The sequence below is a fragment of the Mus pahari genome, chromosome 14 (genome assembly GCF_900095145.1).
Source record: "Mus pahari chromosome 14, PAHARI_EIJ_v1.1, whole genome shotgun sequence".
In the NCBI taxonomy this organism is placed as follows: domain Eukaryota; kingdom Metazoa; phylum Chordata; class Mammalia; order Rodentia; family Muridae; genus Mus; species Mus pahari.
This window is the reverse complement of record NC_034603.1, coordinates 43,772,293-43,786,724: the sequence shown is the minus strand read 5'-3', so window position 1 is coordinate 43,786,724 and position 14,432 is coordinate 43,772,293. Positions and strand designations below refer to the sequence as shown.

Sequence of the window (14,432 nt, the reverse complement as noted above, 5' to 3'; positions counted from 1 at the left end):
AACAGAACAGAACATCAAGATAAACTCTCTCTTAACCTGCCCTAGCAACAAAACAAGTCATGGGCCCTCATCAGCCTACTTATAACACCTTTGAGATACATGCTGTGTTTGTATAGTTTTAATGTTTAGATTTTTTTAGGAACTTAAAAAAAAAATCCAATTTCAAAGTAAAGTTCAGGGCTGGGAATATAACGATTGAAAGAATGCTGGCCCAGCTTGCATGAAGGCCCGAGTGTGAGCCCCATCACTATAGAAACTGGATAAGGTAGCACATGGGTCTTTGGGGTTGGCAGTGTTTGTTTTGTTTTGTTTTTATCCATGTAAGTCTATGTGGGCAGTATAGTGCAGGTGGCCATAGAAGTCGACTGAGGGCATCAGATCCCCTGGAGCTGGAGTTACAGGCATCTATGAGCCACCCAGTGTGGATGCTAGGAACTGAACTCTGGTTCTCTGCAAGAGCTGCATGTACTCCTAACCACTGGGCTGTCTGTCTCTTGAGGCCCTGGTGGCATACATTGTGGAGGCTTGGAGTATCAGAAGTTCACAGTTATCATCAGCTACAAAGTTGGTTCAAGCAAGGCTAGACTGAGATATATAAGATTCTGGGGGTTGTGAGGAAGAGATGAGAGAAACAGAAGAAAGCTGTGTGTGGGTCCCCTCATGCTATGTCCATGTGGGTCTAGGAGCTCCTGTCCCTTGTTTCTTTTGACCTTGTAGTGTAGGAGATTTGGGCCCATTGCCTTGCAGGAAGTAGTCCCATTCATTTAAAGTACCCCGCCCACTCAACAATAGCACCTGAACTATTGCCCAGTTTCTGTTCAGAAAAACCTTGGCGGTCACCTCCTCCACTAAAGAAAGATACCCGGGAAAGCTCTGAGCACCTACCCTGCACAGCAGTCAGTTCCAAGGGTCGGTGGGTGTCCCATGCCTGTGAAGAGACACCATGACCTTTATAAGAGTTTAAAGGAAACTCTCATAAAGGAAAGTGTTTAATTGGGGCTGGCTTACTCTTTCAGAGGTTTAGTCCGTCATCGTCATAGCAGAAAGCATGGTGGAACGCAGGCAGACACAATGCTGGAGAAGGAGCTGAGAGCTTTGGTTGCAAAGGCAGCAGGAGGTCACTGGGCCTGGCTTGAGCATTTGAAATCCCAAAGCCCACCACCCCAGTGACACACTTCCTCCAACAAGGCCACACCCACTCCAACATGACCCTGCCTCCTAATCCCTGCCAAGTAGTGCCACTTTCAAATGACCAAACATTCACGTTTATGATCTTATGGAGGCCACTCTGATTCAAAGCCACCACAGTTGTGTACGGGGGGGATGAAGGTAAGGGACCGAAAGAAAGCAAATCCCTAAAGCCCGGGGGCTTTTATACCTGAGGCCTTAAGTGTGCAACACTTTCCAGATTTGGGGGGAACTTGAAATATGCGCCTGAAGATGTATCCTGTTACCTCGGAAAGTCAATAGATGAAGAAGGGAGCTATGCCTGCCTCCAGGCAGCCTCTCCCTCCCCCTGCAGCCCAAGGTTAAGGGGATCAATAGCTGGGCACTCGCTACCCCACAGCAGTAAGCCCCCCTTCCCTCCACGTGGGAAGTTCTGAACTAGAGCATCAGAGTTCAGTGTACCTTGCTTTATTACTTTGGGGACTTTGGCTGAAGTCCCTCATTTTGCAGAAAGGTTACTAGCTGGGAGATCAGGCTGTCTCTGCTCTAAGCTACCTCCCTATTGTGTGAAACAGTGGTTTTTTCAGCCTGTGCCCTGCCTGGAGTGACTCCGTTTTGAAGGTGGAGGACGACTCTGCGCCTAGACTTGTGAACAGCAGCCAGTGTTGGGTACCATCCCGCCTCACAGACTAATACTGGTCTCTTCCCAGTAGGATGAAGGGCACCCCCTACAAATGTATCAGGTGAGTTGGGGCTGTAGCAGCATAAGCATAATAATGTTATTAGGAGAGCCCTGACCAAGGGTTCATGGGAAAAAAGCCACATCAAGAGGAAAATGCCTGACACTTTGATGGTGAAGGGCCCCCTGGCCTGACGTGTAACCACCTAGTGTGTAAATCAAGTAACAATTGACAGAGAACTCCTGGCTGTTCCAGAGCGTCAGCACTTCTGAAACCCTACCTACTCAACTTGTTCCCTGCTCTGCCCCTCCGTCTGGACCCACCATCTGTCTGTACTCTTGATCTAGGCTTTCTCCTCCACAGCCATACCTGATTCTGCAGCTCCACTCAAACCTGCGGCTGGGACCTGACTTCAGCAGCAGCCCCCCATTCCTCCTTTTGCCTGCTGCTATTTTATCAAGACTGAGGACCTAGAGCCTGTTAGAGCTTCAATGTTATTTACTTCTAAATTTATTTAAAAGGTATTCTATTCCACTTTATTCATTCACATTTGTGTGTGTGTGTGTGTGTGTGTGTGTGTGTGTGTGTGTGTGTGTGTGTATGTGGGTGTGTTCCTGCCACAGCACACGTGTGAAGGTCGGGGCACAATTCTTAGGGATCAATTCTCTGTATCCACCTTGTGGGACCTGCAGATCAAACTCTAGTTACCAGCTTTAGTATCGGACATCTTTATCTGCTGACCTATCTCTCTGGCGCCTGTTTTTATTTTGAGGTTTATCAGGATAACCTTGACCTTCCTATGTAGGCCAGGCAGGCCTCACGTTTCCAATCCTCCTGTCTCAGCCTATCGTGTAGCTGGTATTCAGAGGCAGGCAGATGTGTGGGTTGGAAGCTAGCCTGGTCTACATAGTGAGACCCTGTTTCAAAAAATTTTTTAAAGGGGGGAGGGGATGCTTCAGCTGGTAAAATGCTTTCCTCCCAACATGAGGGATGCTGTCAGGATCCTCAGGCACCTGCACCAAAGCCCAGAGAGTATGGCGGCTTGCCTACAGTCCTAACTCAGCAGGTAGGAAAGAGGATCCTGGGAGCAAGGTGACACTGCTGCGGTAAATACAGAGAAATCCAGGAAGACATCCAGCCTCCATACACACACACACACACACACACACACACACACACACACACACACACACAAGGTATTGCCTGTCTCTTGCTTCTGCACGGTGCTTTTGCTGAGTGCTCTCTTTGAGTGTGTGGGTACCTACGTCTCCACATCCTCCCTCAGCAGGGCCACAATGTTTTTTCCGGCAGGCATCGTGGGCTAGAGGATGTCATTGCAGCTGTAACTGTAGAAAGCCAGGAGCCAGAAGTTCCCCTTTCATTTTAATTGCACAAGACCAAATGTGACCCAACCTAGGCCGACCCAACCTAGGCCACATCTTGCAAGAGGGTTCGCTCCGTTGCATGAAAGACCCAGACCCTTCTGCTTGGGGCTTCTTTGGATCAACCATGAAATCAATGGCCATGCTTTCTTTTTGTCTTTTCCTGAGAAGGGGTCACGTGTAGCCCAGCTGGCCACAAACTTGATATGCAGTCAAGGATGACTTTAAACAGCTAATCCTCCTGCTTCCACCTTCCCAGTGCTGGGATTACTGGCACTCACTTCCATGCCCAGATTTACATGACACTGGGGATTGGATCCAGGGCTTCATTCTTGCTAGACAGATAAAGCTACCCACTGAGCTACATCCCCAACCTGGTGCTCCTCCTTTCCACACATCACTTGGTGAGCAATAAATAAGAAAGTGAAGTAGTTCTTTTTCCTCTTCCTGGTCACCTCTCCTTATCTGCACAGCAGCGCAGGTCCAGATGATAAGAGCTTAGACTTTTGCAATCTGTAGCAGCAATGAAGGTCTTGAAAGGCCTGGCTCTCGGTGCAACAGGACTAGAGTGCTGTTTCGGTTGCTCTTGTTTTGTTTCTGACTTGAAAGTGCTTTTCAGTTTTAAACACCAGTCCTGGGGGACTTTGAAACTCCACTTCCGGGCTGGTGAGATGGCTCAGTGGGTAAGAGCACCCGACTGCTCTTCCAAAGGTCTGGAGTTCAAATCCCAGCAACCACATGGTGGCTCACAACCATCTGTAACAAGATCTGACTCCCTCTTCTGGAGTGTCTGAGGACAGCTACAGTGTACTTACATATAATAAATAAATAAATCTTAAATTGCTTAAAAAAAAAAAAAAAAAGAAAGAAAGAAAGAAACTCCACTTCCAAGGGAGCTGACACCCTCTTCTAATCCCCCAGGACACTAGGATACAAGGACACCAGGTGTGTGTGTGTGTGTGTGTATGTGTGTGTTACAAGAAAAATGCATAAAATAAATAAATGTTAAGTTAGTCAATAAATGTAGGCATGGTGATACACACCTTAAAATCCCAGTACTTGGCTTCTGGAGGCAGGAGAATCAGGAATTCAGTTTAAGGGCATCCTCAGCTATATAAAAATAAACAGAACATTTATAATAAAGAAAAGCATATTCAGCGAGGTCTACTGGAATGGAGGTGCCAGGCCAGAAGAGGGTATCTGATTCGCTAGGATTGGAGTTACAGAGGGTTGTGATACTCCACATGGGTGCTGAGAATGGAACCCAGAGGAACCCAGGTCCTCTGGAAGAGTAGCCAATGATCTCAACCCCTGAACCATCTCCTCAGCCCCAAGCAACTGTCATAAGAAGAGCAACTGGCTGTACCCAAAGGCTCCCATTCTCTATCCTATCTCAGGCAGCCATGCCATGCTGGATCCTCTGTGGTCTTGAGGCCTTTGCTGCTTGGCCCCACAGACCAGCTCTTTGTTCTAAGGCACAGTGAAGCCTGCCCTTCTATCATGCCAAGGAACGAAGAACTTGATCATCCATTGCTTAAGCAAGGGCTGTCTTCCCAGCCGTCTTCCTTGTCCAGTCTGAATACGAATAGAGCCAGTAGTACAAATGCATTGATGTAGGCTCAAGGAGCCCACGTGCCTCAGCCCTTTGCAAAATCCCACCTGTGTCCCTTGCAGAGGCCAGGAATGGACCTTTTCAACTGTGCTCCTGGGAACATCGTCGGCTCTGAGCTGACAGGTGGGAATAGCCAGGTGGGGCCAGAATTCAGTGAGTTTGTCGGGGCTCCCTTCCTAGAGAACATTTGAGCGCTTGGGAACCAGCCACACCTGGTCTCTAGGCTAACATTGCCCTCTGGCTTGAGCAGACCACATCTCTTCACTCAAACTGGTCAGCTCCCAGTTAAGATGTTGGAAAGGGGCCCCCTGGTCCTTCAGACTTGCTTAGCTCCAGCATTGCCAGGCAAGCACTGGATATGCCTCTGGCTCTCTGCCACCCTGTGAATCCTGAGAGCTCACAGTTATTAGCCTACCTCCAGCCTCAGCAGCAGAGCCCTCATTCTTGTGGGTTGTGGTGGGTTTCTGACCATTACAGCATGTCTTTTTTTTTTTTTTTTTTTTTTTTTTGAGACAAGATATCACTCACTAGCCTAAGCCGAGCCTCAATCCCCTGTGTGCTAGGATTATAGGTACGCACCACAGAGTCTGGGGCCTGGCTAAAGCACATCTGTTTTAATCAGCCCTGCTCCCTTAAAACAAAATTTAAAAACAACAACAAAACCTGACAAGGTCTCATGTAGCCCAGGCTGGCCTCAAACTCTCAAGGTAGTCAAGGATGCCCTTCAATTCATACAAATATATATATATATATGTATATATATATATATATATATACATATATATATATATTTATCTTATGTGCATTTATGTTTGCCTGCATGCATGTCTGTGTGAGGCTGTTGGATCCCCTGGAACTGGAGATATAGAAAGCTCTGACCTGCCACGTGTACTGGAAACTGAACCTTGACCTTGGGAAGGACAGCAAGTGTTTTTACCTCCTGAACCATCTCTCCAGCCAGGCCTTTAATTCTCAGATTTGAGATCCCCGTGTCTCCATCTCCTAAGTGCTGGTGTTGCTGACCTGTGCCTCCTACCCTTCCTTCTTTGATAAGTATGGCAGATCTCTTCCAATGTCCTTTGAAAATAAGGACTTTAATCTTCAGATACTTAGAGGACAGAATTGAGTTCTATTTTTTAAGGCATTTGTTACATGAAAGAAGAGATCTGATTGGACAGTGAGGCAACTCTTCCCCATTACGGAACACAGAACAACCCTGAATTCTGGAGGCTGGAGACCCCAATGTACCACGGACATGGGCGCAAGCCAGCAGACTGAGCCAGAGAGTGGTTTTAGTCCGCTGGCTGGCTTTGCTGAGAACAGGCCAGTCCACAGAAATAAGCAGCAGCCATGGCGGGGGTGAGGGGGGGGACTGCTTTGCCCTTGTCTGACTTAATTCCCATTTGGGCATCAGTTTGCTAAGTGCAAAAGGAAAAGAGAGAAAAACAAAGCTTACAAAAGCTTCAGGGTTGGCATCCGTTGTCATGCAGCCTTTGTCAGTTCCTGAGGGATGCTGGGAGAGACCACAGGCTGGAAGCCAAGGTCTGTGAGGACATGGTGCCTCTGTGATCTAGGCCCCTAGTGGTGATGACCCTTTTCTGAAAGGACAGCATTTAGATGAGGCCAAACTCTATGTAGGCCCCATGGTCTCTCTGGACCGTGCTTGTTTTGTCTAACCTACCTCCTGGTTTCTACAGATATCCCAGCTGTTGTCTCCAAAACTGGGCCAGGATGGGTCAGGGGAGAGTCAGGTGACTCTTTCCTTCCCCTGCTGGCTTTATTTTACTTTATTTTAATACAAGCTCTTGGTATGTAGCCCTGATGGGCCTGGAATTCCCCCCAAGCTTTAATTAGGATATTCTGAGCAACATCCTGGGGAAAACATCTGGAAGAAGATGTAAGATGGTGGAGAATTTGTGGAGCAAGGCTCTAGGAAGTGCACAGTTTGAAGCTGGGTGTAGCGGTTCACACCATAATCCTAGTACTTGGAAGTGGTAGGCTGAAGCAAGAGAATTGTCTAGAATTTCAGGCCAGAAACTTTGTTGTCGTTGTTTTTGAGACGTCCAGGCTGTCCTGGAGCTAGCTCTGTAGACCAGGCTGGCCTTGAACTCATAGAGATCTGCCTGCCTTTGCCTCCCAGGTGTTGGGATTAAAGGTGTGCGCCAACAGAGCATTTTAGGTCTAAACTCACTGCTCAAGGCTGCAGGGATAAAGCCCCTTTCCAGGATCTGAGCTGCAAAGTTGACACACACAGTTACATGGCAAATCCCCTTCTAGGGACCTCTGAGCCAGTTGGTTTGGCCCTTTCTCATTCCAAGAGCACCTCTGTTCTCCAACCAGGAATGCCAGGGATCCCAGACAAGGCCTGGCCTGATAGTATTATTGGCAGGAGATTTATGGATGATTCTGGGGATTCTGAACCACCCTGACCTGTTCATGAACAGTTCTATGATTCTCCTCCAAGCCCTGCTGACTTCTACACACATCAGTGTTAAACAGATAAGGAAGGAAGGGAGAAAGGGAGGGAGGGAGGGAAGGAGGGAGGAAGGGAGGGAGGGAGGGAGGGAGGGAGAACTGATGGGTTGCTCAGCTCATGCTTTGAGAGTTGCTTGGTAGTTCTGCAGAGGCAGGAGAATGCCCTGTTTGGTCTGTGACTGAAAGAGTTGGGAGAGGTTGTTCTTGGTGGACAGGCAGAACTCAGACAGGTTGTAAAATCAGCTCCTCCCCATGTCTAGGTTGATGACTGCTACTCCTGGATTTCAGAAGCTTCTCTGACATCCTGGGCCAGCTGCTTTCTGATCACTGGTGCCAGTGAGGAAGTGTGCCAAAAACGTGTCCCCTTGAATTCTCTCGAAGCCTCTGAGGCTGGCAGCTTCATACTCTCTTGCTTATGCTAGCAGCTTTGATGTCCCCATGGGTCTTCTGCCAGAATGTAGATCAGTATTCAGAATGGTGCTCAGAGGGTGGTGGCAGTGTGGCCTCTTGGGCTCTGGAGTCAGCAAGTCCCAAAGTAGGCACCTCCCAAACTGTCCCCACAACAATCCGCACTGAGATGGGGCGTGGTCCTCCTGGCCCAGCATCTGAGCTTTCTCTGTCTCGACCTCCAGCTCTTCTGGCCTGGTGAAGGAAGCAGGAGGTTACCATCTCCTTGGAGCAACTGCCACCAGTCTGACCAGTCCACTTTTCACACCCTCAGAAGGCCCAGACATTTCTCCTCTGATGTGGGGGTCCAGTTCTGCAAGGTGTACAGATATTGGGATCAACAGGGGTAGGGAAGTGTGACACCTCAGATTGTCCTTGCATTAGACACTTGTCCAGTACCGTACACTGTGGATTTTTGTAACCTATTTCCACCGACCCTGAATGAATGAACAACCTCCCAGTTCAACCCCCTACAGGATGTATCCTCTGTAGAAGGAATGATCCTGGCTTTCTGTAACTAGCAAGCTGCCTTCTACCCATCGCATGATAAAAGGCAAGACCTTCTCTCTGCGTATCGAAAACGATGGGTAGAGAGAAAGGAGGACTGAACTTGGCTGGCAGATCTGGTCACTCTGAACGTGTATTTTTTAACAAATCTGCCCCAAGCAGGACAGATGTTCATTGTTCTTGCAAAGATGTGGATTGGACCACGAAGGTGAGCCAGGGAAGACTTCTGGTGGGGCACGTGGCACGTGGGGTTGACCCCCCGGACATCTCCATGAGAGGAAAGAAAGAAAGAAAGAAAGAAAGAAAGAAAGAAAGAAAGAAAGAAAGAAAGGCTGAAAGGCTGAATTTGGGGACACCCCGACTCAATTAATTCCCACTGAAGAGGAGCTTCTTTGTCAAACCTTTCAGGAAGGACCATAGTGTGTTGTTGGGTTTGGGTTTTGTTTTGTTTGTAGAAGAGACTCCCTCTGATGGGACAGAGGGAAAGTTCCTGTGAGTGAATAGACTGTGGCCTCCATAAGGGGAATCTTGACTCCCTAAGAGAGCTGCTCTGTTTGCTAGTCTCTCTTGGAGATCCAAGCCTGTGACACCCTCAGAACTTCCCTGCCTGGACTGGCCACAGCCTGTTCAGCTGTGCCCGGGACCAGGGAGTGATCGACGCCCCCGGGAGTCCGGAGTAGGCCCTCTCTCCTCCGGGGCAGACGTGAGAGCCAGAGCAGGCCCTGCTGAGCCAACAGGCCGCTGGAGCCATACGAAGCGCATTAAGTATTAATAATTTCCAGTTGTTTGCTCGTCCTCTCTCCCCACGCACCCCCTCCGGCCTCTGCAGACTGGGACTTGGTTTTGGCTCTGGGCTGCCAGATCTAGAGATATTAGCACCTCCCGGAGGCCGGGGGACAGTGCATGGAGCAAGGATCGCCGTGGATCACAGGGACAGGGTGAGGGGCCGGACGAAGCCTCGCAGCCTTGCCAGTGGGCAACGCGGCCTGCCGGGGAAGTGGGAGGGGAGGCCCGTCGCGGGAAGATCGGCGCTCGGACGAGCTGGGCGGCGCGCGGCGGGAGCGCAGCGGCCCCTGGCGCTTGGCCTCTCGGCGGTCACCGCGGCTGGGCCAGCCCTCGGGGCGGGGCGGGGGCGGGGCCTCGAACGAGCGCGGCCGCCGGCGACACCAGGACAACGCGCCGGCGGCGGGGCAAGGAGGGTAGCCCGGAGGGCAGCGGCCCCGGCCCGCGTGTGCGGCCCTCTCTTGCTCTCCAACACCGCGGCGGCTGTGCCCGGTCCCGCCACACGTGCAGCTATGGTGGGCCGGCTGAGCCTGCAGGATGTCCCTGAACTCGTGGACACGAAGAAAAAAGGCGATGGCGTCCTGGACAGCCCGGACTCGGGGCTGCCCCCAAGTCCTAGCCCCAGCCACTGGGGGCTCGCAGCGACGTCGGGCGGCGGCGGGGAGCGCGCTCCGGTCACGGGGACGCTGGAGTCCGATGCGGCGGTGACCCCTATAGTCCCGGTGAGTTGCCTCGCGCTCGGACTTCTCCCAGTCCCGGCCCACCCGCAACCCTCCTTGGGGACTCCCCAGCGCTCGCTGTCGGTGCGGACACCCGCCCGTCGAGACGGCGTGGCCATCGCCGGGAGCCGGGGCGGGAGCATAGCGAGAGAGCCTGGCCAGCTGGAGCCAGTGGCTGGAAAATTGTCATCGCCTGGGAGGCGCGGGAGCCCCGGGAGAGGCGAGCCGCGGTCTCCTCCCTTCGAGGTGGCGGCCCCCGAGGCTGCCAGGCTGCGGCTCGACCACATTCCTGCTGGGGCGGGCTGGGTGGGGCTCCCGGGACACGGACCGGGATCCCGGCCCTCCCCACCCGGGGGGCCCACGCCCCGCGGCTTTGCTCCCAAAGCGGCCTCCCTCTGCCGGGACCTGGGACCTGGGAGAGGGGTGTGCTCTGGGCTCCTGGCGCAAGGCGGACCACAGCCTTTGGGGGTAGTCACACACAAGAGCCTTCAGGGTCTGGTAGGTCTTTTTCCCAGCCAGTGTTCTGCACTTAATGAGATCAGCGTCCTCCAGGTGGCCAGGGCTTTGAAAGTATTAATCCTTTTCCTTCTTTTACTTTAAACTCTTTGCAAGAAAAACTCCCAAGTCTGTTTTGCCTTGGGATCTGTTCAGGTGATGATATTCAGAGCACGGCTCAAGAAAGGCCACATCCTGTCTACAGTAGAAGCTCAAAGTAAGACTGAGGGATGGCTGTGACAGTGCCTCCCGTGGAGAGGTCAGCGGCAGTGTTATGCTTAAGGACCACAACGGAGCTTTGCTGGTGTGGGGCCTTCTTGACCTACTGACCCTGTCCCAGCAAAAACCCAGCACCCTTTACTTCCACTCCAAGGTGAAACTTGCTTCAACTTGGTCTTTCAGTCTCTAACATCTTTCCTGCTCTGACCACAGATCAGACAGTCACTGGTGCTTCTGACATGGATTCCTGCACCTGACGGGAACCTTGACCCTCTCACCTTTCTCATCCAAGTCCTGGTCATGGGGGAGCTTTCTCAGGCTTGTTCCCGAACCTGTGTCTTGGTGTCCAGCCTCAGTGTCTCCGTGTGGGTCTATCTTACCACTGCTGCTGACCCAATAGCACATGGAGTCTCTCCCACACCTGGATACCCAGGGACTGTCTGGGGAGCAGGGATGGGAATACAAAGGAGGCAGGACAGGGGAAACCTGTATGGACACCTAGAAGAAAACTGCCTTGGAACTGTAGAACTCTGTGGCCTCACCTCGTGCACTCCCTCTGTCCACTGCCTTTAGCTTGAACTATATCCCCTCCCCCAAGGGGGTCTCAGTAAACTCCATCCTAGCCCTGGAATGGTACCCCAGCTCCCCGCCATGCTTTTGGCGTTTGCGTCTTCTGCTGGTGACACAGTAAAAGATCTCAGAACCAACCCTCCTAGAAACATTTGCCTCCTCCTCTGTCCCAGGGTTGGAACTGCCTCTTCCACACCCTGGCACAAATGTAGTTCTTGCTCTTAAATTAAGCAAAGAAAATGACAGCTCTCAGAAAACCAGCGAGTACAAAAGGGCTGCTAGGTCCCTCCACACTGTGTTTATCTCTGCACTGGAGCACAGAAGGGGACCAGAGAGGGTCGCCTGAGTTTGCCTGATGAGTCAAAGCTGTACTCTGCACTGGCTAGTGGAGGCCCGGCCCGGGTCGAAGGCATTTCTGGCCTCCACTGTTAAGGTTGTGGGGACCCTCTGGCAAAGGGGATGGGGAAGCAGAGGTGGGTCTTTACCTTAAAAAACAAAATGCCTGGAAGCTTTGTCTCTTGGCATTAGGATTTAGCCTTTCTCTATTGCTGGGACAATTGCATGGGGGGAGGGGCTCTGCATAATTGAGGGTTCTGAAGGGTTAAGTCTGAGTTGTAGGGCTTTCTCGACACAGGGCTGGCCTGATGTGGACATAGTGTGTTCATCAGGTCAGCTTCCTCTTCTGCCTTTCTCAAACCTTCGGTGGTGGGAAGGGGGGCACCCCTCCCCCCAGCATGCAGATAAGGACATAGGATGTGTGACACAGCTCTACAAAGAGCACAAAGCCCATTTAGGGTGGACAGCGCCTACTGTGCACATGAGTGTACATCCCTGAGAAGTAGGGAGGGGCGCATGGCTGATCTGGGATTTGAACCCTGACCTTCGGTGCCCTGTCTAATGCTCTTCCCATGCCATGGGCCAGCCCTGTCCTTTGTAGGGCCAGACTGTGGTCACCACGAGGCGGGTCACTCATAGCTTTATCCCTTCTCTCTTCTCTCCTGGAAGAACCCAGCATCTCTGACCCACTCGCTAGCTGCCATCTGCTCACCGAGACTCTGTCCCCTGTCCTTCGGCGAAGGAGTTGAGTTTGACCCCTTGCCACCAAAGGAAATAAAGTGAGTATACTGACCCTATTCTTAAAATGTTAAAAAAAAAAATCCAAGCTTATTGTTTTGAAGAAGTTAATTATGAAAATGCACCGAAGGCCGTTGATAGTTTGACTTATTTTCTTATTCTCTAACTAGTTAAATATATAGGTACTCCATTACATAGCCAGTTAAAGTTTGGGATGGGATCTTGCTGTGTTTCGTTAGCTGGCCTAGCATTCACTATGTACCTCAGGCTGTCTTCGAGCTTAGGATATTTCTATCTCAGCCTCCTGAGCGTGTACAGCATTATACCTAATGTGAATACTCTTTTTAAGTGAGATGTTGTGATAAAGTTCTGCCATGTTCTTTGTGTGTTTCATATACCATGCAACAGGGAGCTAAAGATTCTGTTGAATTTATTATTTTGTTGTTGTTGTTGTTGTTTTCGAGACAGGGTTTCTCTGTATAGCCCTGGCTGTCCTGGAACTCACTCTGTAGACCAGGCTAGCCTTGAACTCAGAAATCCTCCAGCCTCTGCCTCCCAAGTGCTGGGATTAAAGGCATACGCCACCACGCCCGGCTTGAATTTATTTATTTATTTATTTATTTATTTATTTATTTATTTATTTATTGGTTTTTTGAGTCAGGGGAATTTTTAAATACATTTTTTATTAGATATTTTCTTCATTTACATTACAAATGTTATCCCCAAAGTCCCCTATACCCTCCCCCGCCCTTCTGTCGAATTTATTAATTCTTCTTTCTAGAAGCCAGGCATCCCTCTACCCCCCACCCCCAGTCCCACCCCCAATCAAGGTGCTATGACCTGTTTCACGTTATGTCGCTGGGCAAGTCCTCTGGGAATGCTCTCAACCAGGATTATCAGGGGCAAAGAGCTGTGGAGACATTCCAGCAAAGAGCTGTCTTTTTAGGGAAAGGAATTTTACTTTTGGTGACTGGGGATTTTGTAGCTGCAGTTTCAGTTGCTTGAACACAAAGGAGCCTTTGATAAGGAATAGAGGGAGGTTCACCCATTTAGAGGTGAGCAGGTTAGGCTTTTATTCCCCTGGAGCTTGTATTTCTGACAAAACTGGGACATGACTTTGTGACATTAGCTCCCATCAGAGTCTTGTGACTCTGGGGAGAACAGACACAAAGCTGGTTCACACTCACGCAACGCTTGTCAAGATGCTGATATCTGTGAAGCTGCAATGCTAATGTGCCCAAGTCCTCACTGCCGATGCTTTCAGAGCATATTAACCCCCTCAGCCATGAATGGTGTGTGTACCTACAGTCCCAGCCAGCCCTCGGGAGGCTGAGGCTGAAGCATGGGGAACTCTAGACTAGGCTGGTCTACTTTGGAAAACCTTGCTCCAAAATAATAAGATGATGATGGTGATGATGCAGCAACTAAGGGATGCAAATGGCACTGGGATTGTAGCTGGCTTTCAGTGACTGGCTCAGGTCTCAGGGTCTCCCAAAGTTGGGAGGTTCCCGAGCCATAGTTGAAGTGGGCCAAGCACCGAGATCACGGCTATAGCCAACCTCCTAGGAGCAGCACTTAGCACTTCTGGAATTCTTTCTCCTCTCATTCAAGAGCTGGCTTGTTATGGAGCGGGTGGAGAAGCTCCGTAGCCCCACACAGCATCCGACTCCACCGCGTTCCGGGATACAGCTCTACTTAGGAGGGATGTATTCAGAGAACAGGAAGGTCACCACAGAGTGTCTCTGCTGGGTTTCTGTTGCTGTTTATGCACCACGACCAAAAGCAATTTGTGGGGAGAGGTTTTATTCCAGCTCACATCTTGAAGGGAAGTCACGGCAGAAGAGCAACCTAGAGGCAGGGACCATGGAGGACTGCTGCTTACTGGCTTGCCCCTCTGAGCCTGCTCAGTTTGCTTTCTATACACCCTGGGACCAAACAGGGATGGCACCGCCCACAGTGGGCTGCACCCTTCCACATCAATCACCAACCAAGACAATGCTCCACGGTTGCCTAGAAACTAAACTGATGGGGTGGGTCATTTTCTCAGTTGAGCTCCTTCTCAGATGACTCTAGCTTGTATCAAGTCATCAAAAAAGCTAGAATGTAACCAACGCACTTGAATATGTTAACATGCAATTGTGCATATTAAGAAGCTGCAAAGTCGAGCTGGAGAGATGACTCAGCCGTGAAAAGCTAGGCTCACAATATAAGAAGCTGCAAAGTCACTGAACTATGTCATCTTATGGGACCACTGTCATATATGTAGCCTGTCATTGACCGAAATATCTTCGTGCTGTGTGTG

The 14,432-nt window shown here is 50.5% G+C and overlaps 1 protein-coding gene across 1 annotated transcript in view; it reads left to right on the top strand.

Annotated features, from left to right (window-relative positions):
- The first annotated feature begins 9,437 nt into the window (after positions 1–9,437).
- Positions 9,438–14,432, top strand: part of Rflnb (refilin B) — a 6,767-nt gene continuing 1,772 nt past the window's right edge. The window contains exons 1-2 of the mRNA XM_021213537.2: positions 9,438–9,775; positions 12,062–12,171. Of these exons, the coding sequence (XP_021069196.1) occupies positions 9,566–9,775; positions 12,062–12,171 (320 nt within the window). The 5' untranslated portion in view covers positions 9,438–9,565. The remainder of the gene's footprint in view (positions 9,776–12,061; positions 12,172–14,432) is intronic.